A 14295-nucleotide genomic window follows, 5' to 3' on the forward strand; every position below is an offset into this window, starting at 1 on the left:
TTTGTATGTCGCTTTCGTATCCTAATGGTTCAGACGTTCCCAAAATTTCATAGCTATGCGTAAAGAAGATCTGAATATGCTTTTTTAAACGACCCAGACGCCTTTTTTTGTCAATTGGCCACGGTTTTGATCATCTCAGATTACGTTTCTCCAGAGACTGCTACATGGAATAAATCTACGAAATTCGAGATGTGATTGCAGCGCAAGTTACGAATCAGAATCATAAGATAGAATTCGATTAGAATTTCCCCTATAAGCCCGAATCACGATCCTATAAGGTCTTAAATATTAGACTGCAGGATTACATTGCGCACGAATAAACGAAAATATTATAGCCAAGGATGCTTCTGTACTGGGTGAGAAGAAAGGTTTAGGCACATACTCCAATTCAACTGACTGGTTTTTCATGAACACTACCAGATTTCAACCCCATTTTTGAAGCTGAACTGTTGGCAATAGTTCTATCGCTGTGAAAGCTACCTTTGAATGCCTATAATACAATCATAATCACGAATTCCCTGTCCGTATGTACTTTCATTACGGCGTTAACTAAATCGATGGCCCTAAAGATGCTCCTTGTGCTAGTTCCTCCTCAGCTGCAACTACAGAAATTAGTATGGGTACTTAGTCATTGCGGCTTAGAAGTAAATGAAATCGCCCACCCATGGAGGCACATCAGCGGCATTTGGCGGGGAAAACCTTGATGGTATATTATTTTTCTGCCTAAACCACCTGTTCGTTTTAAAATACCTGGAATTACGAAAAGTAACTCATTTCTTCTGTTGGCTTCAGACAACTGACGTTATATCACATTTACACAACGTACAGCGATTCTCTGCACGTGTACACCGACGGATCCACCACGCTAAACACTTCTGCCGCAGCCTTTGTCATTCCAGACATCGATATCGCTCGACGATTCAAAGTGGACCATAAAACCACATCAACTGCTGCAGAGCTTGTCGCTATCCGGGAGGCAGTAAGATTTATTTCCGGAGATTGACCTCGAGCCTGGACAATTTTCTGTGATGCCAAACCCGCTTTGCAAACCATTATTGCATCAGGAAGGAAGGTCTGTATTACAATTTGGCAATGGAAATCACAAAAGTTATTTAGGTTGCTTCAACAATTGACCACCTAATCACTTTCCAGTGGATTTTCGCTCATTTCGGCGTGATGGGAAACGAAGAGGCAGACGCTGAAGCTAAAAATGCCTTAAGCAGTGTCCCTGCAGTGCGCATTGCGTTTTCACGAGCTGACCCGAACGCCCTGCTTCGCTGTGTGGTGCGCAGCTACACACTTCAGCACTGGACCAAACCGGAACGGTGACACCAGCGACTTCACAAATGGGACCCAGAAATGAGATTCCGCATGCCCCCTAAAACTAAACGGCAACTCACAAGTATGATCCACCGCATTCGTCTTGGTGTGGCGTACCCCAGACGTTACACACATATCATTTGGTCGCAGTGTCACCGGTCCTAATTGTGAACACTGTGATGTGCCAGAAACACTTGAGCATATATTTTGTGTCTGCCCAGCATACGCACGTGAATGACAAACACTGATTTCTTCTACTGACCTATATCGCAGTAGGTCATTAATTAATGAGACTGTGTTGGGCCCTTGGCCAGACACCAGCAGTGCAACTGCAGTCACAAAAGAAGTTATAACCTTTTTGGAAACAACTGGACTATATGCGCGGCTATGAAATGTGTCTCAGCTAGAAGCAACACTACATACTCACCTCTCTATCTCACCATCGTCATCCATTAATCTTTCCTTTCGCCTTTTCCTTCCCCGATTGTAGAGTAGCAGGATAGAACAAGCTATCGCTCAGGCCGACCTCTATGCCTTTCAGTAAATAAACATACCTCTCTCTCTTTCTCTCTCTCTCTTTATCTCTCTTTCTCTCTCTAAATCGCCGACTATCTAGCACGAGCAGCACGGGAAGGTCCAGTACTATCAGTTTTTCTCGAAGTGACCACTATAGTTTTGACAAGATAAAGAAAGTTTTCACTTCTTGCAGACGCTATAGAAGCAATATTGTCAACACCAGAAAAATCCCATTTAACATTTCCGTGAAAAATTCATTGGTGTCCTGCAAGACAGTTGGAAAGCATAATAACCAGATTTCTATGTCGTGTCCCAACGGTAAATGTCTGTTCACAGAGGGCTTGTCTGGCAATATCACCGCTATGCAACTTTTGTTCAGAATCAGAAACAATAGAGCACTATTTTTTACCATGTCGCCGATACAAATTGATCAGAAAAATACTTTAAATCATCTCATTCGCTAGCCTGAGACGGACCTTCACATTATAAAACGTACTTTCCTTTGGTGCTTCGGATCTGGTCTTCAGCCACCAGAATGTTTTTGATGCAGTTTGCAAGTAGCGTTTGAAACTAAAAGAATTAAGCTTTAAATGCGTGATCACTATTCCTGCAGAAATATTCCAACAAAAACAGGCGCCTTATTTAACCACGCTAATTCCAATTCAAAGTAATGAATACATTGTCTTATCTGAACGAGTGACAAACATTTATTTCACTCCTTTCATAATACATCAGGTGTCTTTTCTTTTTCTTTTTTTCTCTGTTGGGGGTTTTGATACTGAATATTAAAAAAAGTCTCACTGAATTAGGTCATCGAGTCTTGGCCGATCCCCTTGACTAAGTACGAGCCATGGCTGTGGAATCATGGTTATCATCATCAAATTTCTTGCCACAAGTGAAGAGCAACAAGAACAAAAATTCATCGCTGATCCCCCTTAGTGGATATGAGCGACATTTAGGGTGGCATCATCTTTATCAAAACTCATACTTTTCTTTCTCCTCGTCTGCTCTTCTCGTTTCACGGAATGGTTTTTGTGCCTCACTCATCTCCACGAAGTAACTGTGTTCTCTGCTAAATTAGGCTGATGTTCGGGACTCGAGCACTGAAGCATGTCCACTGGCCATAACAAGTGCTTCACCCACATACTCGTATAAAGCTTATGTTACAAATCACCACGTTAGCTTTCATTATGCAGTAAAAGCTCTTTAAATTCACGCACGTTAACTCAGAAAATGAAATAATTTGGCAGTGTTCTCTGGTTCCGACCAGCATACACGCTGTTGAAGGCCATCGAACCTTCGTTATTTAGAACGTATTTGGCTGCAATACAGTTAATTCGAACAATACTTAGAGCGCGTACCCCTGCAAGTGTTCCACATAATGAAGCGTAAAACATGTTTGTGGACAGTCGAAATGTTCGTGAGCTTTCAGTAAGGAGTGGTTAGCGATCCTCACTGACGTGGTGGTAAGTAGTAACGTATGACCTTGGGCATGAATAAAGGTAAGACAAGTAAATATTGAGCCTAATTCAGATTGCAAAAAGGCCGCGAATGTCGACAATTGTGGCAGCTTATGCAGTGCTCTGATGTAAAAAATACTGGATTAACTATGTCTCGAAAAAACTAAAACGTTCATTTGTGTAATATACATTTATTTGTTGCTATCTGGATACTTTTGATACATCGAGAGTGAGTTCATTCGGACAGTTTTTCTGGTCCCGTGAAACTCGAATCAACGAGCTTTTTTTCTACAACGTGCATATACAATGACTTGCTTATTACTGAATTTGACCATCAATCATAATAACTGACATTACAATAGTTTAAACTTCTGCTTGGCTTTCAGCCCACCTTTGCTTTGTTTTAATATAACGTCCCTACAGGCAAATATATGATGGTGATAGGATATTTAGACCCGGATTTAGTTTGGCTCACACGTTAGCGATTTCGCAATTAACAGTCACCATGCAGCTACATAACATAATATGTCGAGATAAGATATGTGATTAGATGTGCACGTGTCGGTTCGATAGTTGGCCCAACTTGCGTACAGTCACACTGGCAAAGTAACCTTGATTTGTCTATACACGTTGCGTCGCAAAAAGAGAAGTAGAAAACCAGAGATGACATCAACAAGAAAATGTACTCAAGAAACATGATAAGTGCATCTGTCATACGAATAGGTATAACACAAATGTAAAACGTGTGTTCTCAAAAATATTGCACATGTGTAGTTATATATAAGGGCTTGTACACTGTACATTGAGGACTAGTAGGTGCACCATAGTTTGAAGTCGATGATCCCGTGTTCACGCCCAGTGGTACAACACCAGAGTGACGACAAACGCCCCTGATCTAGCTTTCACAATTGCGTCAGCTGACTTTGTTAGAATAATTCTGGACACAAGCATCAAAAAGCTAGCTCAATGATTGCATCAACAGGCAAATAATAACATCGGTTCTCAATATCCAAGTGTCGTCAATTATAGATAGAAACGACATGATGTGCGCTCCAAAGGTATAGGCCAACTTACACCTGCGCTCAATGCCTATACTATTAGACTGCACTCTAGCAAATCTTGAGGCAGACAGTAGTCACTTGAGCTGAGAACGTGCGTCGACGTTCCACCTGCCACTGGCCTCGGTATCCCTGCACCAACATTCCCCATAGTCAATATGGTTGCCTCTCTGACGCGTTTCTTGCAACAATTTTATTAGTCGGTGTTATCGCCCTTGAAGCAGTAGGCCCTGAAAAGGCACCATTCATGAATATGGAAGCTGCACTACTTAAACCAGGAGCCATCACAAGCTAACACGAAGGGAAAGGCAGGACGTGCATTACGTCAATGTCACCGTTTTGTTTCCTAATTGAGCTAGTAAGTGTCATGCCGCATAACCATATTACAGTAAGTGTCATACGACTCATAGACGGGGGCATCACACCACCCCTACTAAGACTCCCTCGCCAACAAAAAGCACCGTTCGAGAGTAAATGGGTGAGAATTATAAGGTGGGCTTGAGGTGGAACATGCTCCTGCCTTGGTGGCTGTGGCGCTAAGGCGCTTGTTGTTGCGGACCAAGAGGTCGTAGTTTCCATCCTCAGCAGCACACCTTTCTCATTAATAAGTGTAAAAATTGCTATTGTCATATCTACACACTGATATTCCAAATATGTCAATGACACTACGCTTGACCCTGGCGTATAAAGCTTTAGTGAAAAAACTGTGGCCCGCGCTCTCCCTTACTGCACCACCGCATAAGGGAGACACGAGGAGGCAAGCAAAACAAGTCGTGATTTCTTTGTATTATAACGAAAGAACCGAAACCAAGACTAATACAAATTGGCTGAAAAACTCCCCTCCACACGTTGAACATGTAGTAAAATTCAGGCTCTTTTGAAGTGGGAAAACCAGCTTTCTCCCTTTGGCGCCCTAGGCGGAGCCCGCAAAATGGGGGGAAGTAACGTGCAACCGCTATGCAAATAGTTGCTATTGACTTGTTGGTCGCTTGAAGAGAACTTAAATGCTGTAGAAGTTCTATTGGGGCTCAGAAAAGTTATATTTGCTGACTGTACAGAATATATTCTATAGTTACGAATATTCAGATTAGGAAAACGAAAACACTTTGGAAATGAACACGCTTCTGTAGGGTGACCTCACGTGATTTGGCGGAGCCGACAGTGCCTAACGCCTTAAGCCTGGTTCAGAACGCCTGGTGGAACTCAAGGGACTTTTGTTATTCCGTCGATGTTTTGTTCTTGCACAACTTTTGGCGAAAGGTCACCTGCTTGTCCTCTGACTAGCAATCAAAAACCCACCACAAGGATGCCACCTTTGTGCACGTGTGAAGGGCTCATACATTTGCCCGAAATAACTCAGCAACCAAAATATAAATAGAACACAATAAACATTACTCATATAGGCAAGGGCAAGCTGAGCGGGCGCGCGAGTATTTAAAGTTAGAGCGGCGTGTACTGGGGTTAGCGGCCATAACAAACACGTCCCTGGCAACAAGTTAACTTATTGCTAACGGGTCAGTAATCCGCCTGCCTCCGGTGCGCTCAAAGTGGAACCATTGGCTCTTTGCACGTGGTCCTACTTACGAGCTCATTGGAAATTATTAGCGTGGAAATAGCCGTAGGCATGCCAATGCACCAGCTTTCAAAAAAGGCGCACACCTAGCGCCCGTGAAATGTGAAGTCAGCAACCCTTTTACATGTCCTAAGCCCACCTGCTTGAAGAACTAGTTATAGGCCTCCACATAGTAGGCCGAATTTCACATCTGAATTAAATAACAACCTGAGTAACCTTAGTAGGCGTTACTGAAAAGCGGAGATAACCCTTTATGGAGATTTAAATTTTCTTCAAATAAATTTGAGTGGTTGCATCCCGTCAACAGTAGGCTTTGAGTCCGCAACAGATGTCGTAGAATTCTGTCTCAACTGCGATCTAACGCAGCTGGTATCCCAACCAACGCACGTCACAGGAGCAATTCCAACAACTTGGATTTATTTCTATGTAGTTATCCATAGAGCCTATCATAAATAATATATCTATGTGCCTTTAGTGACCACAAGGCGATTCACGCGACATTCTCTTTTCATCCTGTAAAAAGCGATTTAGTATTAAAACGATTCCCCTTTCCAACAAATGCACTTGTACCGCCTTTAATAATGAACCAGTGTATTTCCTTCCCGACTTTGGACGAATAAGTGAAAGACACTCTACTGAAGAAAAATGACTCATATTTAAAGTTGAGCTAACCACTTTTGTCGAAAAGTTTATTCCGCAAAAGAAGTTCACCGAAAGCCAAAATCAGCCATGGTTTTCCAATACACTTTACAAAGTAAAAAAAAAGAAGAGGTAACGTTCATTTCAATCAGCTAAACCACATAAGCTCTCGTCTGCTTGGGACAAATAACGCTGCGGAACATAATAATCCGAAGGTTACACGAAATGCCAAGAAGTCTTTTTTTTAATGAGGAGTTACCTAAAATGCTTGCAAACAGTTCTCCCATATTCTGGCGGGTGATCAACCCTCAGGAGATGTGTACAATAAGTGTTCTAAAGGCGAATGATGATGCAATAAAACATTTATTTTGCGAATATTTTAACTAGGCCTTTTTGTCTGTATTTACCAAGAAAGTTCAATTTATGGCATTTCTTATCTTCTAGTAAAACCGAGCCTATATCCCCAATTGTTTTTTCAACGAGCGAAATCATTTCGATCATAGGAAATTATAAGCTGTCGTCGTATGCAGGCGTCGACGATACTAACTATAAACACTTCAGAAACATTAAACATGCGTGTGCCACGACCGTGACTTAGCTGTTTTCTCAGTCATTATTATCAAGAATTCTGCCACCAGACTGGAAAACGAATAAGGTTGATCAATTCTTCAAATGAGGTAACAGAGATTCGACACTAAATTACCGTCCCATATCTTTAACTAGTGTCCCCTATAAAATCATGGAACATGGAGTATACTCCCATATTATCAAGTTCTAAGATTCAATCCACTTATTTATTTCCTGTCAGTATGCATCTTGGAAACGTTATTCTTGTCGAACATAGCTGGCAATTTTTCATCACGACCTACATTCTAACATTGAATATAACATTCAGACTTATGCCATTTCCCTAGATTTTGCTAAAGAATGTCATACTGTCCCTCACAAACGCCTCATTCTAAAACTCATCGTCATCATCATTATCATCATCAGCCTGACTAGGTCCACTGCAGGACAAAGGCCTCTCCCATGTTCCGCCAGTTAACCCAGTCCTGTGCTTGCTGCTGCCAATTTATACCCGCAAACTTCTTAATCTCATCTGCCCACCTAACCATCCATTCCACTCTAAAATTATTTTTGTTAAATCTAGAACTTAACGTACCTTCATGGATCACATCTTTCCTGACTAAGCACTCCCGGTTTAGTTTATTTGACAATCATTGTTCTAACCGACTGCCTGAAACATCAGGTGTCCCGCAGGAGTCTTTCCTAGGACCTGTGGCGACGCAAAGCGGTGCTTCTGTGTGCGGAGCAGAGAACGCATGCGCCCGCACGAGAAAGTTATCTTCGCGAGGAAGGGTGATAATAAAAGTCAGTTGTTGTTTGGGACGCGATTTGTTCACTTGCGCAGCTCTGCCGAGCGACGCGTCTCAACATTGGTGACCCGGACTCGGAATACAGACACAGCGACCAGAGTGTCGAACCAGCCGCAATATGGATTCAACGTGCACGACCGACGCCCCTCCGACAGTCTCCTCAGTCGACGGTAAGCTGCCCCCTTTTTGGACTGCGGACCCCGCACTTTGGTTCATACAAGTGGAATCTCAGTTCGCAGTCAGACGAATCACCGCAGACCTTACGAAATACCACTACGTAGTCAGCAGTCTGCCGCCCGCCATAGCCAATGAAATCAGGGATCTGTTGCTCACACCACCTGTCGAAAACGCATATGCAACGCTAAAAGAAACCCTTATTCGCCGAGTTACGCCCTCCAAACCACAACGACTGCAGCAATTGCTTCGCCGCACGGAACTCGGCGACCGTACTCCTAGTCAGCTTTTGCGGCACATGCAACAGTTGCTTGGCGGAACATCAAACACGATAGATGGAGTATTGCTTCGAGAACTCTTTTTGCGAAAGTTGCCTTCAGGCGTCCGCATGGTCATCGTGGCCTCAGAGCACAAGCATTTAACCGCAGCCGCCAAACTTGCTGAAAAACTGGTAGCAATGACACCGCCCACACCCATGGCTGCCGTGCAAGCGCAACAGCCTCTAAACAAACTTCAAGAGATGCGTGAGGAGATTGCTCGACTTGCGGAAACAGTATCAGCTTTGCACGCTAGCAGGAGGGCGCAAACGATAACCGAGCCTAACACGCCGCTATCGCAAGAGCAGCACGAGCATATCTACTGGTATCATCGGAGGTTCGGAAGTAGTGCGCGTAAATGTGTCCCACCGTGCGCGCACTCGGGAAACAGCCGCGGCAGGCACTGAGGGCGACCAGTGCTACTACGTTGCCTCCAAGTCGTCCCTCAGTATTTTTTATTACCGACCGCAACAACGGAGTACGTTTCTTAGTGGACACAGGCGCCGAGGTGAGCGTTATACCGGCGTCACAAGCTGAAAGAAAGAAACCTAGTACATCGCCCTTGCAAGCTGTCAATAACACGGTGATAAAAACATATGGCCATCGTTCACTGTCGCTGAACTTCGGTTTCGGCAGAACATTTAGCTGGGTGTTCATAGCTGCTGATATCAAATTCACCATACTAGGCGCAGACTTTCTCTAGTTCTTCGGTCTGTTGGTCGACGTCCGCAACAAACGGCTTCAAGATCCCGTTTCTCGGGGAGCGGTACAAGGCACGCCGTGTTGGCCCCCCCTATCAGCCCGGCCTTGCTTATTCCGGCTGGAGAAGCGTACTTCACCGCAATACTACAAGAGTTCCCAGAGCGGACACGACAGCCACAGGCATTTCCAGAAGTAAAGCACGGCATCCTGCATCACATCGAAACCACAGGCCCACCAGTCTATGCGCGACCACGGCCCCTGTCACCCGAGAAGCTGCGGTTGGCTCGACAGGCGTTTGCCCACATGATGGAACTCAGGATAGTACGTCCTTCATCCAGCCCATATGCGTCACCTCTTCACATGGTCCGAAATTCAACAGACGGTGATTGGCGCCCTTGCGGGGACTATCGAGCGCTGAACCGCGTAACCGTGCCAGACCGTTACCCAGTCCAGCACATTCATGACATGACCTCCTTCCTGCATGGTGCTACCATTTTCTCTAAAATAGATCTAGTGCGAGCATATCATCAGATACACGTAGCACCGGAGGATATCCCCAAGACCGCAATAACAACGCCGTTCGGAATGTTCAAGTTCCTACGCATGCCTTTCGGCTTAAGCAATGCCGGTCAAACTTTTCAATGGTTTATGGATGGCGTTGTCCGTGGCCTCGACTTTTGCAGGGTATACCTCCATGATCTTCTGATTGCTAGCAGCACTCCTGAAGAGCACGAGCGGCATCTGCGCTACGTACTTCAGCGACTGCCAGAGAACGGCATCGTTATCAATACGACAAAGTACGTGTTTGGGGTACCGACACTATCATTTTTGGCCACAGCATTTCAAGTGCCGGAGTACAGCCCCAGAAGGACAAGGTGGAAGCAGTACGGCAGTTTCCACAGCCGAAAAACCTCCGCCAGCTTCGAGAGTTCCTGGGACTCGTGAATTTCTACCGTAGGTTTATCCCGAAATGCGCCAACATTCTTCACCCTCTCCACAGCCTACTTGCGGCAACTGGATCTAAGGCAACTGCCATTCAGTGGAACGACCAATCCACACAAGCATTCCGGATGATAAAGGAAGCTCTCACAAATGCTACCATGATCCCGTACCCGCAGCTGGGTGTTCCTCAGTGCGTCATGGTGGACGCCTCCGATGCAGCGATTGGAGCCGTGTTGCAGCAGAGGGTGAGCGGAGTGTGGCGACCAATTTCCTTCTTCTCCAGAAAACTGAGCCCGTCCGAACGAAGGTACAGCACCTTCGGTAGGGAACTCCTGGCCATATACGCGGCTTTCCGGCATTTCTGACATTATTGTGCTCACGGATCACAATTTTTGTGCTCACGGATCACAAGCCACTCACCTACGCATTGCACGCGAACTCCGATTCTGGTGCGCACGGGGCACGGGAGCTTTGCCAAATGTCGTACATCGCAGAATTCACGACAGATATACGCCATGTTAGTGGCACGGATAATGCTGCTGCCGACGCTCTTTCGCGCGGTCCAGTGAATGCCATCAGCCTGCCGAGCGGCATGGACTTCACCTCACTTACGACGGCTCAACGCAGTGATGGAGAATTGAAGCGTCTACTGACGTCTTCAACCAGCGCTTTGAAGCTGCAATGGTTGGCAGAACCCACAGGATCCGTATGCTGCGACATGTCTACAGGCAAGGCCCGACCGTTCGTTCCCTCGAGCCTCCGTCGCAGCATTTTTGACTTGCAGCACAGTCTGGCGCATCCCGGGATTCGAGCCACGCAACGGCTATGCATAGCGAGGTTCGTGTGGCCAGGAATAAACCGGGATGTCCGATACTGGACACGGAAGTGCATCGCATGTCAGCGCTTCTAAGTTCAGCGACATACTGTGACCCGCTTGAGATCCTTCCCTCTGCCGGACTGTCGATTTGCCCATGTGCATAGTGATATTGTGGGACCACTGCCGTTGTGCCAGGGGCAAAGCTACTTGCTAACCTGCATCAATCGCTTCACGCGATGGCCGGAGGCCGTGCCCATTCCAGATATGACTGCTGATACCGTCGCCCACGCATTTATCTTCCACTGGGTGGCCCGCTTCGGAGTAACGGCAACCGTGACTACGGATCGCGGAACACAGTTTGAGTCCGCCCTGTTCGCAAGCGTCACCCGGCTCTTGGGTACTCACCGCATCAGAACAACTGCCTACCATCCGATAAGCAATGGTATAGGGGAAAGGTTCCATCGCCAGATGAAGACGAGCCTGACGGCTACTGCGAGTCACAGTTGGGCAGAGGCACTGCCGTTTGTTCCGTTGGGCGTTAGGACGGCTCTGAAAGCAGAGATTAGATGCTGCTCCGCTGAACTGGTGTACGGAACAACGCTTCGCCTCCCAGGGGAGTTTTTTACTGCCAGTATGGACGAAAACGTGTACGCGAACGCGGACTACGCCGTGCGACTGCGAGACATCATGAGCAAGCTACGCGCTGTTCCTCCGCGTCCGCCCGCAGCCCGGCCAGTCTACGTGGACCGGGAACTTTCCTCCTGCTCTCACGTGTTTGTGAGGCACGACGCCGTACAGCCTCCACTCCGGCCCCCGTACGACAGGCCTTTCAAGGTGCGGCGACGGGCAGACAAGCACATTACAATCGACAGAGGTGGTCGTCATGACGTGGTTTCTCTGGACCGCGTTAAATCAGCACACGTGGACTCCGACAGCGAAGCACCTGCACCACCTCGAGCTCCAGCTTCGCAGGCACCCCCGGCAAACCACGTAGCGCAGCCCCGACAAGTCCGCAAATGGTTTACGCGGAGTGGACGGTGTACGAGACCCCCGGTGCGCATGAACTTATGAACCGCAGGGGGTCGTCCGAGTGCGGCCGTTGTGCGCGCACTCACTATAGGGGGGGGGGGGGAGTACTGTGGCGACGCAAAGCGGTGCTTCTGTGTGCGGTGCAGAGAGCACATGCGCCCGCACGAGAAAGTTATCTTCGCGAGGAAGGGTGATAATAAAAGTCAGTTGTTGTTTGGGACGCGAGTTGTTCACTTGCGCAGCTCTGCCGAGCGACGCGTCTCAACAGTCCTCTTCATTTTGTCATTTATATCAACAATCTATGAACGCATGTGTCGTGTAGCTTTCGCATGTTTGCAGATCATTGTGTTATTTACCATTCAGTAACCAACGATCGTGACCAAACAATATTTCAGCATGACCTTAAGAATATACAAACAGGGTGTAATCATTGGCTGATAAAACCAAATCCAAATAAATGTCAGCTCTTTTATTTCCTCGCCGGACTCGCTCCCTGGATTCCGTGCCGACCGGTTGTGCCCTCGCGATGTCTGACGTCAGCGTAGCTCTGGCCGACTGGATTCGCCCTACGTCATCTCCTGACGCCGACCTCCGACGACAGTGTAGCTTTGACCGACTACACTTGCTCTACGCCATCTCCTGACGCCGACAAGAGCTCTCGCAAGTGGTGCCCCGTCCTTGACTGTGTTTCCATCTTTCCTAGCTCTCCTATCTCCTTGATATGTAGTAGTTCTCTGGCTTACCTCATCTCTCTTTCTCTCTCTCTACACCTTTATTCTTATTCTTTTAATCCCTCCTCACCCCCATCCCGTGTGAGCTACTGCTGAGGTATCACACAATGATGCAGACAGTTGTGAGGCTCACTTTTCTTTTCTTTTCTTTTTCTAAACATAAACACTCCCCCCCCCATTTCCACGCCGTCATAGCCCCCTTATATTCTTGGTTAATAAACCAATATAAGCTGTGATTTAAACGTAAGTGCGTAAAATTTAAAAGATGTTTTTATGCGGAGAATGTGGAATCTGCTAGTTAAAGTGAGGGTTCGGGCTTCTCTATAGAATACACTGCTCACAGTAAACTTTGGTCACCCTAAAACACCAAAAAAGCCTCGCACGCTAAACACCACGATGATTAAGATCTAATCTTGCCCCCTAATTATGAAACGCCGCCAAATGTTAGGTTCAGATAAACAAACGTACAATAAACCACAATTCAATTCTCTCTGCTTAGGCCAGTGGTTGGTCGTTCAAGTTTAAAAATTATTCTAACTGCATTCCACTTACTGACCATCAACTTCCGCTTCTGCTGAGACACACTTAAGATCTTGTGTGTGTGCTCTCGCTAACAAATATTTATGACTAAAACTACATAGGTTTAGAAATACCTCTAGTTCATGATATATATATATATATATATATATCTGTTTTATTTTACTACCCAATCAATTGTGCCATGCATGACATGCCCAACAGCAACCATGTGCACAGCCGGGAGGCCCCCACGACACGCGTAATTTAGAAGCGGGCCAGGAATTCGCATTGCACGCGCTTGCACAGCCTACCGCAATACGGGGCACCCCTATTTTTACGACGAAATGTTGACAGGGCGCGGAGTAGTTAAAGGCTTAGAACTTCCTAAAATGCCCGCTGACCAGCCTCTGCCACAATACGCGGCCCCCGTCCTTCTACGACGAATTGTTTACGGGACCCCGAGTAGTTAAAGGCTTAGGACTTCCTGAAAAGCTCTTTTTTGCCCCACACCGAACCGCCAGTGCCAGGAGGGGCCGTCTGATCGGGAGGATTGCGCTAGTGAACGGAAACATACACAGACCGCTGACATCAGAAAGGTGAAGGGGAGAGGGGGGAGAGAGATGGGGGGAGTGGAGGGAAAAGTGGAAGGGGGGCACCCGAGGGGCGTTCACCGTATAATATTTTTCTCTTTTTTCTTTTTTTTCTTTCCTTTTCTTTTTTTCCCTCTTACCTTGCCCTCTGATTCGAGATTGTATAAAGCTGAGCACCGACAAACTGTATCTTTATTCCTGATGAAGGCCAGACTCTAGGCCGAAACGTCGAAATAAACCATGTTGTGACCGCTCACGGAGGATCTACTAGACTATATATATATATATATATATATATATATATATATATATATATATATATATATATATATATATATATATATATATATATATATATATATATATAAATATATATATATATATATATTTTGTCTGACTACGCCCACTGCAGGGCAAAGGCCTATCTCCAATCTCCAGAGATCCGTCAATCAACCTGGTCTTGTGCTTTACATTACCAAATTATACCTGCGATCTTTTTTATCTCCACGGCCCACCTAACTTTCAGTCTCCC

The 14295-nt window shown here is 46.1% G+C and overlaps 1 protein-coding gene across 1 annotated transcript; it reads left to right on the forward strand.

Moving 5' to 3' along the window:
* The first annotated feature begins 8573 nt into the window (after nt 1-8573).
* Nucleotides 8574-11965, forward strand: LOC142775441 (uncharacterized). Its single transcript, XM_075876838.1, has 4 exons — nt 8574-8770; nt 9819-9932; nt 9974-10322; nt 11090-11965. The coding sequence occupies exons 1-4, from the start codon at nt 8574-8576 to the stop codon at nt 11963-11965; spliced, it is 1536 nt and encodes a 511-aa protein (XP_075732953.1).
* The last annotated feature ends 2330 nt before the right edge of the window (nt 11966-14295 follow it).

The sequence above is a fragment of the Rhipicephalus microplus genome, chromosome X (genome assembly GCF_043290135.1).
Source record: "Rhipicephalus microplus isolate Deutch F79 chromosome X, USDA_Rmic, whole genome shotgun sequence".
In the NCBI taxonomy this organism is placed as follows: domain Eukaryota; kingdom Metazoa; phylum Arthropoda; class Arachnida; order Ixodida; family Ixodidae; genus Rhipicephalus; species Rhipicephalus microplus.